Below are 16,455 nucleotides of genomic sequence, written 5' to 3'. Positions count from 1 at the left end.
GGAGAACAAGCTAGAATCAGGGAGGAATGAAGGAGGGGGAGAGTAAGGGCAGGAAAGGAAAATAAGAACTGATGGAACAGAAAGGCAAAGAGAAAGATTGGAAAAACAAGGAGGAAATTTCTGTGGGGGGGGGGGGGGGGAGGAGGAGGGGAGACCAAGGCAGGAGGAAAGGAACAAGGAAGATAAGCTGATGAGTAATAAATGGATTTTAAATGATAAGCAGTAGTCATCTGCTATAGAGAGATTCTATTCGACATGAGGTTTGAAGTGGTAGTGCTTAAATATAGGTAGCAAGGAGGGTAATCAATCATGTGATAGGCTTTCGGTTTTGTATAGTACTACTACTATTTAACATTTCTAAAGCGCTACTATGGTTATGCAGCGCTATACAAGTTAACAAAGAAGGACAGTCCCTGCTCAAAGGAGCTTACAATCTTAAGGGACAAGAATGCAGTCAATCAAATTGGGGCAATCTGGGTTTCCTGGTTAGTCCAATGGTTAGGTGCCGAAAGCAACATTGAAGAGGTGGGCTTTAAGCAAGGATTTGAAGATGGGGAGGGATAGATCCTGTGTAGTGTTATTATTTAGTGTTTAAGATGGATGATTACGGTATGCCTTCTTGAAAAGATCTGCACTCGATCTTTCAGCTCCTATTTCCTTGCATCTTGTGCCAAACTGGTGGGGGGGGGGGGGGGGGGGCGCCAACTGATAGTCTGCAGGGGGGCACCAGAGACCCTTGGCACGGCCCTGGCAGGGACTCACTGAACACCAGGTGTCTCCGGAGGAGAACAGTCCCACTGACGCAGCAGCCTGCTGCCTAACCAGCACAAGGACTGAAAGCACAGCACTAAGACAGGGAAACCTGCCTGGTCCTGTCAGAAATCTTCTGTTTCTTCCGGTTTTGTTTTTTTTTTTAAAACACTGATGCAAAGGAGCTCTCTTGTTTTTTTTACTGGTGAGGAAAGATAGAGCTATAAAGACTGGGAGGCAAGGGGGGAAAGGGTGAAGCAGGGACCCAGAAGACTGAGTATGCCCCCAAAGTCGGCACCACCAGACACCCCTAAACTCAAGTGGCCCACAGGACCCAGAAGTATCCCCCACAGACAAATCCAGGAGCTGCTGAAGAGCTGTCCACTACCTGTGGAGCAGGGGCGTATCTGGAATCCGGCGGTAGGGGGGGCCAGAGCCAGAGAGGGGGGGCACATTTTTGCCTCCCCCCCCCCCCCCCCCGCCGCCGCCTCTCTCCACCCCCTCCCCGCCGTCAACCCTCCCCCGCTGCTTACTTTTGCTGGCGGGGGGCCCCAACCCCCGCCAGCCGAGGTCCGACCCGCAATCTCCATATTTCGTCTTCCTCCGTGGCCATGTGCTTCAAGGAAGTAACGCTGCAGTGCTGATTCGTTGAATCTAGTTCGACGTCGCACGTCAGACGCCGAACTGGATTCAACGAATCAGCACTGCAGCGTTACTTCCTTGAAGCACATGGCCACGGAGGAAGACGAAATATGGAGATTGCGGGTCGGACCTCGGCTGGCGGGGGTTGGGGCCCCCCGCCAGCAAAAGTAAGCAGCGGGGGAGGGTTGACGGCGGGGAGGGGGGCCAGGGCGAAATCTGCGGGGGCCCAGGCCCCTGTGGCCCCACGCAGATACGCCCCTGCTGTGGAGATAAAGATGTACTGAGGTGAAGGTATCACTCTCTGGTATCACTGCCTTCAGCTCTGTAATCTCTATTTCCACCTGCTGGTAGATGGACACAACCCACCAGTTCTTGGATTCATCTGCTGCATGCGCCAAGGAAGTTTTGAATATTTCTATAGTTCTTTCACATTGACAGTATAGAGTATGTTGTGTGTAGATCAGTGAAACAAACTCCTATTTCAATGTATTTTGGGCCCAGTTTGGAAATTTTCTTTTTGGAACTGTGAGTTATAAATGAAACCAAACTGAGGGTGAAAGGAATCAGAACTAGTGGAATAACTCTTATTTTCACATATCAGTTACAGTAGTAAGCTAACCCACTACAATCCTAATATACATTATATAAAACTGTTACAACATTTTTTAACCTACCTTGAAGAAATATCAGTGATGATAACTACACTAACCTTAGAATGGTTAATCTCTACTACAGTGTGTTACAGGAAACAAAAGTTGACAATATTTTCCCAAATTGCTTCCTATGACATGTTACCTGATCAATTCCTCTTCCTTTACATTGAAGGATAATGACTTCTAGAAGTTTGGCTGCATGACACTCTGCATCTTCACCTGCATCCCCAGTTAACACCTATGGAAAGTTATACTAAGACTCAGCCCTGGGTGCATAGCTTCACATCTGTATTTAGACACATTTATATATTGTTTTATTGGCAAAATTCATCAAAGCAGTCATAATGAAAACAAAATAAATTGTAAAACAATAACAATAAAATAAAATAACTCAAATATCCTTCCCCCTTTTCCTTCACCTCCTTACAAGATGTGCCTCATTACATCATCATTAAAACTGGAAAAGCCAAATTTTCAGCTTTCTTAGAAATGAGGCATAATCTGTTTTCAACAGGAACTCAACTCGCATACCATTTAAAATAGCTATTACTCAGAAATAGCTCTTACATACTATATCTTTTTGCCTCCTTCACTGTTGGTACAATATCTCAGTATGTTCCTCCGGTGAAGATACCTGAAAATCCTATTGCAAGACCCCATCCCACGCAAACTTGGGAAATGCTAGCACTGACATCTTAAATTTCATCCTACAGCTCACTGGTAATCAATACAGAAATTTCAACAGAGGTTTAGCAGAGAACCATCAAGGCAATCCTTGCATCAATCATGCTGACTGGAAGCAAACTGTCAATTTCTTAGGGAGCCCAATAAAGCCCATTATAATAGTTTAAATACACTAAAACATAAGACTGAACCACTGTACTAACCATTTTATTCCAAAAGAGGATGACATTTCCAGACTAACTTTGAGAAACTTATCTTAACCACATTAGAAATTAGGATACCAACGAACTGGGAATTCAAATAATTTGTAAATATTTTACTTTTTCTAAGAGTTACATGCACCAATTCAGAGAGACAATACCCTATTTCTAAGGGTCCGGTTCTTTAAATAGTAGGAAATTTAGTTGTTCTGAGAAGACCAAATTATTATAAACCAACCAACCTGCAAATTCCTTTAATCCAGATTCCATCTCCAGTAACACTACATAAGCACAAATGTAACCTTTGAACTAATTTCTCTTTTTTTGCTTTCAACTGAAAAGTTCATGCCTATCCTTTCCTGCAAGAACTTCCTCCACTGATCTCAGAGCATGGCTTTCAGGCTATCACTTAACTACAAATGGCATCCTACCATCAAATCCAGGACCACAGGCATAGCAGTACTTCAATGCTTACAATTTACAGTATTTTATCTGACCATAAATATACCAAAAAAATGTTTTAAACAATAGCCCTGCATTTCATAATGTGATGGAACATTGAGGAGATATTTGCAGAAGTCGGCCAGTCTGTGTACCAAATGCTGCCTTTGCAAGGGTGTCTCCATTTCCTGTGGGAGAGTTTGTGATCCACTGGCACCAACAAGTTGATAACATACTCTCCTATAACATTGCCATGGGGCAGACAGGACACACCAGAAAGAATACATTTTAAGATCAACACAATGACCCACAAGATTATCCACGGCGAATCCCCTGGCTACATGAATGAACTGATCGACCTCCCTGCTAGAAACAGATCTATTTCTTCACAAACTTATCTTAACCTACACCTTCCCAATTGTAGAGGAATTAAGTACAAGACCTACTACGCATCCAGTTTCTCCTTTTTGGGCAGCCAGCTTTGGAACACTATACCCAGACCAATCCGATTAATAAACGACTTCTTGCCCTTTAGAAAAATACTGAAAGCTCATCTCTTTAAGCAAGCCTACCCAAATGCCCCAACCTAATCTCGCCAACTTCCACCCCCCAATTCTGTTCTGACTTAAATACCAACCTCCCATCCTTCTCTTTCCATCTCTCCTTAATTTATCCCTCCTTACCCTTTCTCCCAAATTACAACCATCCTATCCTGTCTACCCTCTTTATCCTAGTCATTGTTTATCTAGCTCAACTTATCATACACTACTAAGCCCAACTTTACATTGCTTTACTACTGTTTTATTAAAATTCTATTAACTTGTATTTCAAATTACTATGTAAGCCGCATTGAGCCTGCATTATGTGGGAAAGCGCGGGGTACAAATGTAATAATATAATACCTGCTGCTTCTACTGCTGCTCTATGTTAGCTCTGTTCCATGGGGGAATTTTTCACAAATCCACACTATTGTGAAGTACAAGAGTGGGCAGTTTCTATTTGAAAATTTGCTAAAGAGCCCTCTATGGACCTGTAAGGTAGGGTTACCATACGTCCGGATTTACCCAGACATGTCCTCTTTTTGAGGACATGTCCGAGCAACCGGGCGGGTTTTGCCAATCTGCCCGTTTGTCTGGATTTCTGGACAAACGGGCAGGCTGGTGGGCGGGCCGTCCTATAGGATGGCCCGCCCGCCAGCCTGCCCGTTTGTCCAGAAATCCGGACAAATTGCTAGCCTCCCCTCCTCTTAGTTACTACTGCCCTGGTGGTCTAGTGACCTCTTCCGCCTTCGGGGCAGGAAAAAGCCCCCTCTTTCCTGCCCGGAGTGCTGCCCTGCATGCATCCTTCCTGTTGGTGATCTCGGCGCCGATTCAAAATGGCCACCGAGAGTTGAAGTGACCTTGCAAGACTTCAACTCTTGGTGGCCATTTTGAATTGGCGCCGAGATCACCAACAGGAAGGGTGCATGCAGATTAGCGCTCTGGGAAGGAAAGACGGGGCTCTTTCCTGCCCCGAAGAGGTCACTAGACCACCAGGGCAGTAGAAAGGTAAGGGGAGGGGGTGACGGGGAGGGGATGTGACGGGGTGTGTGACGGGGGGAGGAGAAATGTGACAGGGGGCGGAACGAGGGCGTGAAGGGGTGGTGCGGGGCCATGTGTCCTCCTTTTTGGGGGACAAAACATGGAAACCCTACCTTTAAGGAATATGCAGAGTGCCTCAAGGATCCCCTATCTCTACACGTCAGATTTAGGTACCATTATTTGGGCCAAAGATACAAATATGTTTTCTTTTGCTGATGATACTCTTGTTCTGGTTCCAGTTTTTTCTGATTTAACTTTGACATTCTCAGCAATTAACCAATGCATTGCTATTGTGAGATCTTGGGCTCATAGTCATTTTTTAAAATTGAATGCAGATAAGACAAATATTTTATGGCTCAGTAACATCTTGCCTGTTATTCCTGCTTCTTGAACGGATTAGTGTTGCAGTCTCGGGTATTGGGAGTTATTTTGAATTCTTCCTTTACATTTGAGTTTCAAGTTAATCACTTGATCCAAAAAGGATTTTTCAGATTAAAATAATTAAGATCCATTCATTCCAATTTTCATAAAGAACATTTTGCTCTTGTTTAGATTATTCTAATTCTGTTTATATTGCTGTTTCTCAGAAATTTTTAACCAAATTGCAATTACTGCAAGAATGATTTTCCATCGCAGAATGAATGATTTTCCATCGCTCTAAGTTTAATAGTGTTACCCCTTTGCTGAGGTCTTTGCATTGGTTGCCAGAATCAGCAAGAGTGATGTTTAAGGTGGTGTGCTATGTTCACAAATCCATTTATGGTTTTGCTCTTATTGATCAGGGTACAAATGATATCGTACTGATAGGGTGGATCGAATTGATTGGAAGGCCCGAGTCGACGTCAAGACGAGGAGGAGAAGGAAGGAGATTTGATTTTTTTTTTTTTTTTTTACAAGCAGGGCACGAGGGGCGCTGCCTGCGACGCTGCTTCGCCGTTTTTTTTTTAATGTGCGGCGCCTCGGGAACAGCCACGGGAGGCGGCGGGAGCGGAGCACCCCCCACCCACTGGCACCCGGGGCGGACCGCCCCCACCGCCCCCCCCCTTGGTACGCCACTGCCGCTATGGTTCTCCAAGCAAGTGGCTGAGAAAATAAAGGCTAAAGAGTTCGCATTCCAGAATTACAAAAAAAACTCAAGACGAGGAACACGGGGAGGAATACCGGAGGAAACTGAAAGAAGCCAAGAGAGAGGTACGTCTGGCGAAAGCGCAAGCAGAAGAACAAATGGCTAGAAAGGTAAGGAGGGGTGACAAAAATTTCTTCAGGTATATTAGTGAAAGGAGAATGACTAAAAAGGGAATTGTGAGACTAAAAGATACTGCAAACCACTATGCAGATAATGATGAAGAAAAGGCAAATTTGCTAAATAAATACTTTTGTTCTGTTTTTACTGAAGAAAATCCGGGAGAAGGACCGAGAGGGACTGGCAAAAGTTCATTTGAGAATGGAGTGGATATAGCACCGTTCACAGAAGAGAGTGTGTATCAACAACTAGAAAAACTAAAGGTGGACAAAGCCATGGGACCGGATGGGATCCACCCCAGGATATTGAGGGAGCTCAGAGAGGTTCTGGCGGGTCCTCTTAAAGATTTGTTTAATAAATCCTTAGAAATGGGAGAGGTTCCGAGGGATTGGAGAACGGCGAAGGTGGTCCCTCTTCACAAAAGTGGTGATAGGGAAGAAGCTGGAAACTACAGGCCGGTAAGCCTCACTTCGATTATTGGAAAGTAATGGAAGCGATGCTGAAGGAAAGGATAGTGAATTTCCTGGAAGAAAATGAGTTGCAAGATCCGAGACAACATGGTTTTACCAAAGGGAAATCGTGCCAAACGAATCTCATTGAATTCTTTGATTGGGTGACCGGAGAATTGAACCGTGGACGTGCTATAGACGTAATCTACTTAGATTTCAGCAAGGCTTTTGACATGGTTCCCCACAGGAGGCTCTTAATAAACTGGATAGGCTGAAGATAGGACCCAAAGTGGTGAACTAGATTAGGAACTGGTTGACAGACAGGCACCAGAGGGTGGTGGTGAATGGAGTTCGCTCGGAGGAGGGAAAGGTGAGTAGTGGAGTGCCTCAGGGATCGGTGCTGGGGCCGATTCTGTTCAATATATTTGTGAGTGACATTGCCGAAGGGTTAGAAGGTAAAGTTTGCCTATTTGCGGATGATACTAAGATTTGTAACACAGTGGACACCGCGGAGGGAGTGGAAAACATGAAAAGGATCTGAAAAAGCTAGAAGAATGGTCTAAGGTTTGGCAATTAAAATTCAATGCGAAGAAATGCAAAGTGATGCACTTAGGGAGTAGAAATCCAAGAGAGGCGTATGTCTTAGGCGGTGAGAGTCTGCTAGGTACGGATGGGGAGAGGGATCTTGGGGTGATAGTATCTGAGGATCTGAAGGCGATGAAACAGTGTGACAAGGCGGTGGCTGTAGCTAGAAGGTTACTAGGCTGTATAGAGAGAGGTGTGACCAGCAGAAGAAAAGAGGTGTTGATGCCCCTGTACAAGTCGTTGGTGAGGCCCCACCTGGAGTATTGTGTTCAGTTTTGGAGGCCGTATCTTGCTAAGGATGTAAAAAGAATTGAAGCGGTGCAAAGAAAAGCTACAAGGATGGTATGGGATTTGCGTTACAAGACGTATGAGGGGAGACTTGCGGACCTGAACATGTATACTCTGGAGGAAAGGAGGAACAGGGGTGATATGATACAGACGTTCAAATATTTGAAAGGTATTAATCCGCAAACAAACCTTTTCCAGAGATGGGAAGGCGATAGAACGAGAGGGCATGAAATGAGATTGAAGGGGGGCAGACTCAAGAAGAATGTCAGGAAGTATTTTTTCACGGAGAGGGTGGTGGATGCTTGGAATGCCCTCCCGCGGGAGGTGGTGGAGATGAAAACGGTAACGGAATTCAAACATGCGTGGGATAAACATAAAGGAATCCTGTGCAGAAGAAAGGGATCATCAGGAGCTTAGCCTAGAATGGGTGGCAGAGCTGGTGGTTGGGAGGCGGGGCTTGTGCTGGGCAGACTTATACGGTCTGTGCCAGAGCCGGTGGTGGGAGGCAGGGATAGTGCTGGGCAGACTTATACGGTCTGTGCCAGAGCCGGTGGTGGGAGGCAGGGATAGTGCTGGGCAGACTTATACGGTCTGTGCCAGAGCTGGTGGTTGGGAGGCGGGGTTGGTGGTTGGGAGGCGGGGATAGTGCTGGCCAGACTTATACGGTCTGTGCACTGAAGAGGACAGTACAAATAAAAAAAGTAGCACATATGAATTTATCTTCTTGGGCAGACTGGATGGACCGTGCAGGTCTTTTTCTGCCGTCATCTACTATGTTACTATGTTAGTGGAGCACATGATCTGGTGCAGGAGGTAATGGTGCTGGGGCAGCTTGATAACAGTGATCATAATATAATAAGATTTTATATCAGCTCTACTACTACTACTACTTATCATTTCTAAAGCGCTACTAGATGTACGCAGCGCTGTACACTTGAACATGAAGAGACAGTCCCTTCTCGACAGAGCTTACAATCTAATTAGGACAGACAAACAATAGATAAGTGAGGGGGTCACGTGATGCTAGGCTAGGGAGAGGATGCCGCATGTAAGAGCCCCGCGGACCTTCATGTAACATCAGCCCGTAGCGATCTCAAAATCGGAGGAAAGCCCCGCGAAATGGCAGAACGAGAAGTGGAAACATCCCTGCAGCATAACTCACCGAAAACCGACAGTGTATAAGGCCCGGTATGTCTTCAAAATCGAGCCGCAAAGACGGAACGAGGAGCCGCGTGGGAGATGGCAAGATGGCGGACGCAGGCTCCTCGGGTGATTCGCCGAGCTCGGCCTGGGCGGCAGAGATCGCAGGAGAAGTATCGAGTCTCCTGGAAGCGTCAGTAGATAAAAAACTGCAGAGGATTTCGGATCAAATAGAGCAGCTGGACGGCAAGCTGGAGGGATTGAAGACTGATATGTCGGGTTTCCAGCAGTGTCTAACAGACGTAGAGGATCAGAGTCTGCAGCAAGCAAACCAGCAGAAAGAGATGCAGCAGCGATTGGAGAGCTTAGAGTCTAAAATTGAGGACTTAGAGAACCGCTCCCGCCGCAACAATTTAAGGCTGGTGGGGCTGCCGGAGTCCATTAGGGAAGTGGACCTCAGGCAGTTCTTAGAGAAATGGCTGCCCCAGGTATTAAATTTGAAACAGCTGGAGAACTGTCTAAAGATTGAGGGGGCACATCGACTTGGGCCCTCTAGACAAGGGAAGGAGAGACCGAGAGTCGTGATTTGTAAGGTCCTGAATTACGCCCACAAGCAGGATATTATATACACATGGCGGCTGCGGGGCAAGATCCAGTATGAAAACTCCGCCGTGCTTTGTTTCCAGGATTTTTCAGTAGCAGTGGTGGCCCAGCGACGAAAGTTTGCGGAGGTCTGTAAGCAACTCTACGAGAGGCAAGCACGCTTTGCGCTACTATTTCCCGCCAAGCTGCGGATTCAGTTTGAAGGCAAACCCCATTTTTTTACGTCCCCTGCGGAGGCTATGAAACTTGTGAAGCGTATGGAAGCTAATATGGAGGGGAACGGAAAAGCGGTGGAGCCCGGCAGTTCTCCAGATCAGTATCCTGCAGGAAGAAGTGCTACAAGAGATGACCACATGCTACAGGGGGAAGAACGGTGAGAAGTATAAAGAGTAGTAGTGGACTGTAAAATGCAGATGTTAATTCATGACTGTGGGAGATGGGCAAATGTGTGGACTTTAAGTAAATTGCACATGGGAAGAGAAACTTTCTGTGGGTGTAGTGGTAACAGTATAATGGAATTGAGATGTCGCCGGGTGAGGGGAGGGGCAGGGGCGTGACCAGATCTCAGGGGGGGACGAAGCTTGAGATGGTGGGTAATAGGGGGAGGGGAGGTAAGAGGGGGGGGGGGGTTACGGGGTGGGTTGGGGAGTGCGTGGGAAGAGTGGGTAAGGGCTGTGTGAGCGTGCCAACATATTTAGTTGATTTGGTTTTGATTGCTTTTTCTTTTTTTCTTCTTATTTTCATTTTTAGAGTAACATGGGGTGAGAGCCATAATGGGAAGCACTGCAGGAGGGGTAGTAGTAGAAGGGGGCCGCACCCAGGGGCTGGGGGGTGTGACCTCAAACAGAAGGTTTTAAGATCTAAATTCAAGGGTGGAAGTCGGGAGGTTCGATGGGATCGGTTAAAATAGTGTCCTGGAATGTGGGGGGGATTTCCTCACCCATCAAAACGCACATAAGGTCTTGCAAGCTATGAGGGCGGCACAAAGCGGATATTGTGCTCCTGCAAGAGACACATCTGACAACTGTGGAACATAATAAATTCCAGAAGGGATGGGGGACCAGGTAGTGGGATCCCCGGCAGAAGGTAAAAAGGGGGGAGTGCTAATATTGTTTCGTAAGGCTTGCAGGTCCAGGTAAAGTGTGTTAAGAAGGCGGGGCCCTGAAGGTAGATATGTATTGGGTGAAGTGGAGCTGGGAAACGCCACATGTATCCTATGCAATGTGTATGCGCCCAACGTGTTTGACCGTAAATTTCACCGCTCCCTCATAGAGCTGCTGGGCCCCTATCAAGAGAGTAATGTGATCCTGGGTGGGGATTTTAACTTGGTGTATGATCAGGCGACCCTCAGGGGGAGGAATGCTGGCTTCGGCCTAACCCCTGGTAAGCCTTTCCCTCAGCTGAGAGGTGCCCAGCTCTACCACCGGCTGCCTTTCAGGTGCTGTGGAGGACTTGCAGCTCATCTGCATATCCTTACAGCCTTCTCCGGGGTGACACCCAGGTCCACTCCGATCCACTCAGGGCCTCCGCTCTAGGTGCCCAGCGCTCCCACCAGGTGCTGTGGAGGACTTGCAGCCCTTCTGCATTTCCTCACAGCTGTATCCGGGGTGACTCCAGTTCCACCCCGATCTTCCCAGGGCCTTCTCTCCAAGTGCACAGAGTTTCCAGGTGCTTTTTGGCTAGGATCAGGCGACCCTCAGGGGGAGGAATGCTGGCTTCAGCCTAACCCCTGTAAGCCTTTCCTCAGCTGAGAGGTGCCCAGCCCTACCACCCCCGGCTGCCTTTCAGGTGCTGTGGAGGACTTGCAGCTCATCTGCATATCCTTACAGCCTTCTCCGGGGTGACACCAGGTCCACTCCGATCCACTCAGGGCCTCCGCTCTAGGTGCCGCGCGCCGGGGCATTTTTCTCTTTGTATCTAATCTTTTTCCAGTTGCTAAAGTACCTTAATCATTTATGGCCCCTATTCACATTCTCTTCCTAGCTCTGTCCCTTCCTATCTTTTCTCTCACCCCCTACCTCTCTCCACTACAGGAACTCACTTCCCATCCATGGACTTCATCACCTCACCTTCTCTCCTACCCTCTTCCTCCTCTTGGCTTTTAATCTCCGTCTCTTTCTTCCCTCCATTTTGCCTTCCCCATTCCACCTAAATACCTCTCGCCTTCGACGCCTTCGTGGCCACACCTCTCTTACTCTCCTCCGCTCTCTTTTACTCCTTCTCTTACTCTCAGCCGGTGACATCAATCCCAATCCTGGCCCTCCTCACCAACTATTATCCAAACTCTACAGATCTCACCGTGACCTCTCTAACCTCATCTCTATTCCTACTACTACTATTTAGCATTTCTATAGCGCTACAAGGCATACGCAGCGCTGTACAAACATAGAAGAAAGACAGTCCCTGCTCAAAGAGCTTACAATCTAATAGACAAAAAATAAATAAAGTAAGCAAATCAAATCAATTAATGTGAACGGGAAGGAAGAGAGGAGGGTAGGTGGAGGCGAGTGGTTACAAGTGGTTACGAGTCAAAAGCAATGTTAAAGAGGTGGGTTTTCAGTCTAGATTTAAAGGTGGCCAAGGATGGGGCAAGACGTAGGGGCTCAGGAAGTTTATTCCAGGCGTAGGGTGCAGCGAGACAGAAGGCGCGAAGTCTGGAGTTGGCAGTAGTGGAGAAGGGAACAGATAAGAAGGATTTATCCATGGAGCGGAGTGCACGGGAAGGGGTGTAGGGAAGGACGAGTGTGGAGAGATACTGGGGAGCAGCAGAGTGAATACATTTATAGGTTAGTAGAAGAAGTTTGAACAGGATGCGAAAACGGATAGGGAGCCAGTGAAGGGTCTTGAGGAGAGGGGTAGTATGAGTAAAGCGACCCTGGCGGAAGATGAGACGGGCAGCAGAGTTTTGAACCGACTGGAGAGGGGAGAGGTGACTAAGTGGGAGGCCAGCAAGAAGCAGATTGCAGTAGTCTAAACGAGAGGTGACAAGGGTGTGGATGAGGGTTTTGGTAGAGTGCTCGGAAAGAAAGGGGCGGATTTTACGGATGTTGTAAAGAAAGAAACGACAGGTCTTGGCGGTCTGCTGGATATGAGCAGAGAAGGAGAGAGAAGAGTCAAAGATGACCCCAAGGTTTCGAGCTGAGGAGACAGGGAGAATGAGAGAGCCATCAACAGAAATACAAAACGGGGGGAGCGGGGAGGTGGGTTTGGGGGGGAAAATGAGAAGCTCGGTTTTGGTCATATTTAATTTCAGGTGGTGTTGAGACATCCAGGCAGCAATGTCAGACAAGCACGCTGAAACTTTGGTTTGGATGCAAGGTGAGTTATCAGGGGTAGAAAGGTAGATTTGGGAGTCATCAGCATAGAGGTGGTAGGAAAAGCCATGGGATGAGATTAATGAACCAAGGGAAGAAGTGTAGATAGAAAAGAGGAGGGGACCAAGAACAGAACCCTGAGGTACGCCGACAGGCAGAGGGATAGAAGTAGAAGAGGATCCACCAGAGTGAACACTAAAGGTGCGGAGGGAGAGGTAGGAAGAGAACCAGGAAAGGACAGAGCCCTGGAATCCAAGTGAGGACAGGGTATCGAGAAGTATTCTGTGATCGACAGTGTCAAAAGCAGCGGAAAGATCAAGAAGAATGAGGATGGAATATTGACCTCTGGATTTAGCCAGTAATAGGTCATTGGAGACTTTAGTAAGTGCAGTTTCGGTTGAGTGGAGAGGGCGAAAACCAGATTGTAATGGGTCAAGAATAGCATGTGAGGAGAGAAAATCAAGGCAGCGGCGGTGAACAGCACACTCAAGTAATTTGGAGAGAAAAGGAAGGAGGGAGATGGGTCGGTAATTAGAGGGACAAGTAGGGTCAAGTGAAGGCTTCTTAAGGAGAGGTGTGACCACAGCATGTTTAAAGGCAGCAGGGACAGTCGCAGTGGAAAGTGAGAGGTTGATGAATGTGACAGATAAAGAGAATAAGAGTAGGAGAGATGGCATTAAGAAGGTGGGTGGGAATGGGATCAGAGGAACAGGTGGTACATTTGAGGAAGAAAGGAGAAGTGTAGTTTCCTCAATAGTAACTTCAGGAAAGGAGGAAGGGAATGAGGGGAAGGAGAGAGAGGGGAACGGACTATGGAGGGAGAGGTGGTGAGGTAGAGAAAAGCAAGGTTTATCTTTTGAACCTTGTTGTGAAAGAATTCAGCAAGGGCTGAGGAGATAATGAAGGGGGAGTTGGGGGAGGGGGCACCTTGAGATCAATGTGGTGAAGAGAAGTCGAGGATTAGAGCCAAGAGAGTTGGTCAGTTGGATATAATAATCCTGTTTGGCACGTAAAAAGAGCAGATTGGGAAGGAGTCAGCATGAACTTAACGTGTAAGAAATCAGCAAGGGCCCGAGATTTCCGCCAGAGGCGTTCGGCGGAGCGGGTACAGGAACGTAGGTAGCGGATATTAGAAGTCAGCCAGGTTGGGGTTTTGTACGCCTTACAGGGGCGGGTCATCAAAGGTGCAAGAGTGTCTAAGGCAGAGGATAGAGTATTGTTGTAAGAAGAAACAGCCTCGTTGACAGACGGGATGGTGCCACAGTAGAGAGGAGGTTTGAAACATGGGAGGATAGAGCTGAAGGGTCAATGTCGTGAAGATTCCTAGATAAATTAGATAGGATAGGACGGGACTGGGAGGGAGGAGATTTAGTGTGAAAGTTATAAGATGGTGATCAGAAAGGGGAAGATCGGAGGCAGGAAACTAGAGGGTGAACAGTTGGAGGAGAAGATGAGATCAAGACAGTGACCATTTTGATGAGTGGGGAGGTGGAGCATAGTTGGAGATTAAAGGACGACGTTAAAGCGAGTAACTTGGAAATATAAGAGTTGGAAGGATCATTAGCAGGAATATTAAAGTCACCAAGGATGAGAGAGGGGGAGGAAGGATCATGGAAGAAGGCAAGCCAGGCATCAAAGTCACTGAGAAAGGATGAAAGGGACTTATCAGGGGACAATAAATGACCGCTATTCGAAGAGGCAGAGGAGAGAAAGGCGGATAGAGTGGACTTCAAAGGAGGAAAAACAGTGAGATTGAGGTGGAAGAAGGGGTTGAAATCTGGAGGAGGGAGAGAGAAGTAGTCCAACACCGCCCCCACGGCCAGCAGGGCGAGGAATATGTGAAAATAGACAACCGCCATGGCACAGGGCTGCGACTGAAGCAGAGTCATCAGGGCAGAGCCAGGTTTCTGTTATGGCGAGCAGATGGAGGTGACGCGAGATAAAGAGGTCCTGGATATAGGGGAGTTTGTTACAGATAGAGCGGGCATTCCATAGGGCGCAAGAGAAGGGCAGAGAAGAGGAGGGGAGTAGAGGAATAGAGATGAGGTTAGAGAGGTCACGGTGAGATCTGTAGAGTTTGGATAATAGTTGGTGAGGAGGGCCAGGATTGGGATTGATGTCACCAGCTGAGAGTAAGAGAAGGAGTAAAAGAGAGCGGAGGAGAGTAGGAGAGGTGTGGCCACGAAGGCGTCGAAGGCGAGAGGTATTTAGGTGGAATGGGGAAGGCAAAATGGAGGGAAGAAAGAGACGGAGATTAAAAGCCAAGAGGGAGGAAGAGGGTAGGAGAGAAGGTGAGGTGATGAAGTCAATGGATGGGAAGTGAGTTCCTGTAGCGGAGAGAGGTAGGGGGTGAGGGAAAAGATTAGGAAGGGACAGAGCTAGGAAGAGAATGTGAATAGGGGCCATAAACGATTAAGGTACTTTAGCAACTGGAAAAAGATTAGATACAAAGAGAAAAATGCCCCGCGCACCGTTAGGCGCGCAGCACCTAGAGCGGAGGCCCTGAGTGGATCGGGGTGGACCTGGGTGTCACCCCGGAGAAGGCTGTAAGGATATGCAGATGAGCTGCAAGTCCTCCACAGCACCTGAAAGGCAGCCGGTGGTAGAGGTGGGCACCTCTCAGCTGAGGAAAGGCTCCCCTCCTCTTCTCTGCCCTTCTCTTGTGCCCTATGGAATGCCCGCTCTATCTGTAACAAACTCCCCTATATCCAGGACCTCTTTATCTCGTGTCACCTCCATCTGCTCGCCATAACAGAAACCTGGCTCTGCCCTGATGACTCTGCTTCAGTCGCAGCCCTGTGCCATGGCGGTTATCTATTTTCACATACTCCTCGCCCTGCTGGCCGTGGGGGCGGTGTTGGACTACTTCTCTCTCCCTCCTCCAGATTTCAACCCCTTCTTCCACCTCAATCTCACTGTTTTTCCTCCTTTGAAGTCCACTCTATCCGCCTTTTCTCTCCTCTGCCTCTTCGAATAGCGGTCATTTATCGTCCCCCTGATAAGTCCCTTTCACCTTTCTCAGTGACTTTGACGCATGGCTTGCCTTCTTCCATGATCCTTCCTCCCCCTCTCTCATCCTTGGTGACTTTAATATTCCTGCTAATGATCCTTCCAACTCTTTATATTTCCAAGTTACTCGCTTTAACGTCGTCCTTTAATCTCCAACTATGCTCCACCTCCCCCACTCATCAAAATGGTCACTGTCTTGATCTCATCTTCTCCTCCAACTGTTCACCTTCTAGTTTCCTTGCCTCTGATCATCCCTCCTCTGATCACCATCTTATAACTTTCACACTTAAATCTCCTCCCTCCCAGTCCCGTCCAAATTTATCTAGGAATCTTCACGATATTGACCCCTCATTTCTATCCTCCCATGTTTCAAACCTCCTCTCTACTGTGGCACCATCCACATCTGTCAACGAGGCTGTTTCTTCTTACAACAATACTCTATCCTCTGCCTTAGACACTCTTGCACCTTTGATGACCCGCCCTGTAAGGCGTACAAAACCCCAACCTTGGCTGACTTCTAATATCCGCTACCTACGTTCCTGTACCCGCTCCGCCGAACGCCTCTGGCGGAAATCTCGGGCCTTTGCTGATTTCTTACACTTTAAGTTCATGCTGACCTCTTTCCAATCTGCTCTTTTACGTGCCAAACAAGATTATTATATCCAACTGACCAACTCTCTTGGCTCTAATCCTCGACTTCTCTTCACCACATTGAACTCTCTCCTCAAGGTGCCCCCTCCCCCAACTCCCCCTTCATTATCTCCTCAGACCCTTGCTGAATTCTTTCACAACAAGGTTCAAAAGATAAACCTTGCTTTCTCTACCTCACCACCTCTCCCTCCACTAGTCCGTTCCCCTCTCTCTCCTTCCCCTC

At 47.6% G+C, this 16,455-nt stretch overlaps 1 protein-coding gene across 1 annotated transcript in view; it reads right to left on the bottom strand.

The window, feature by feature from the left end:
- The window catches only part of IPO8 (importin 8), an 882,901-nt gene that overhangs the window by 182,349 nt on the left and 684,097 nt on the right, over positions 1-16,455 (bottom strand). The window contains 1 exon segment of the mRNA XM_030214557.1: positions 2,188-2,285. Within this exon segment, the coding sequence (XP_030070417.1) occupies positions 2,188-2,285 (98 nt within the window).

This window comes from Microcaecilia unicolor, chromosome 9 (assembly GCF_901765095.1).
Source record: "Microcaecilia unicolor chromosome 9, aMicUni1.1, whole genome shotgun sequence".
In the NCBI taxonomy this organism is placed as follows: domain Eukaryota; kingdom Metazoa; phylum Chordata; class Amphibia; order Gymnophiona; family Siphonopidae; genus Microcaecilia; species Microcaecilia unicolor.
The sequence above is the reverse complement of the archived record's forward strand: the minus strand, read 5'-3'. Positions and strand labels throughout refer to the sequence as shown.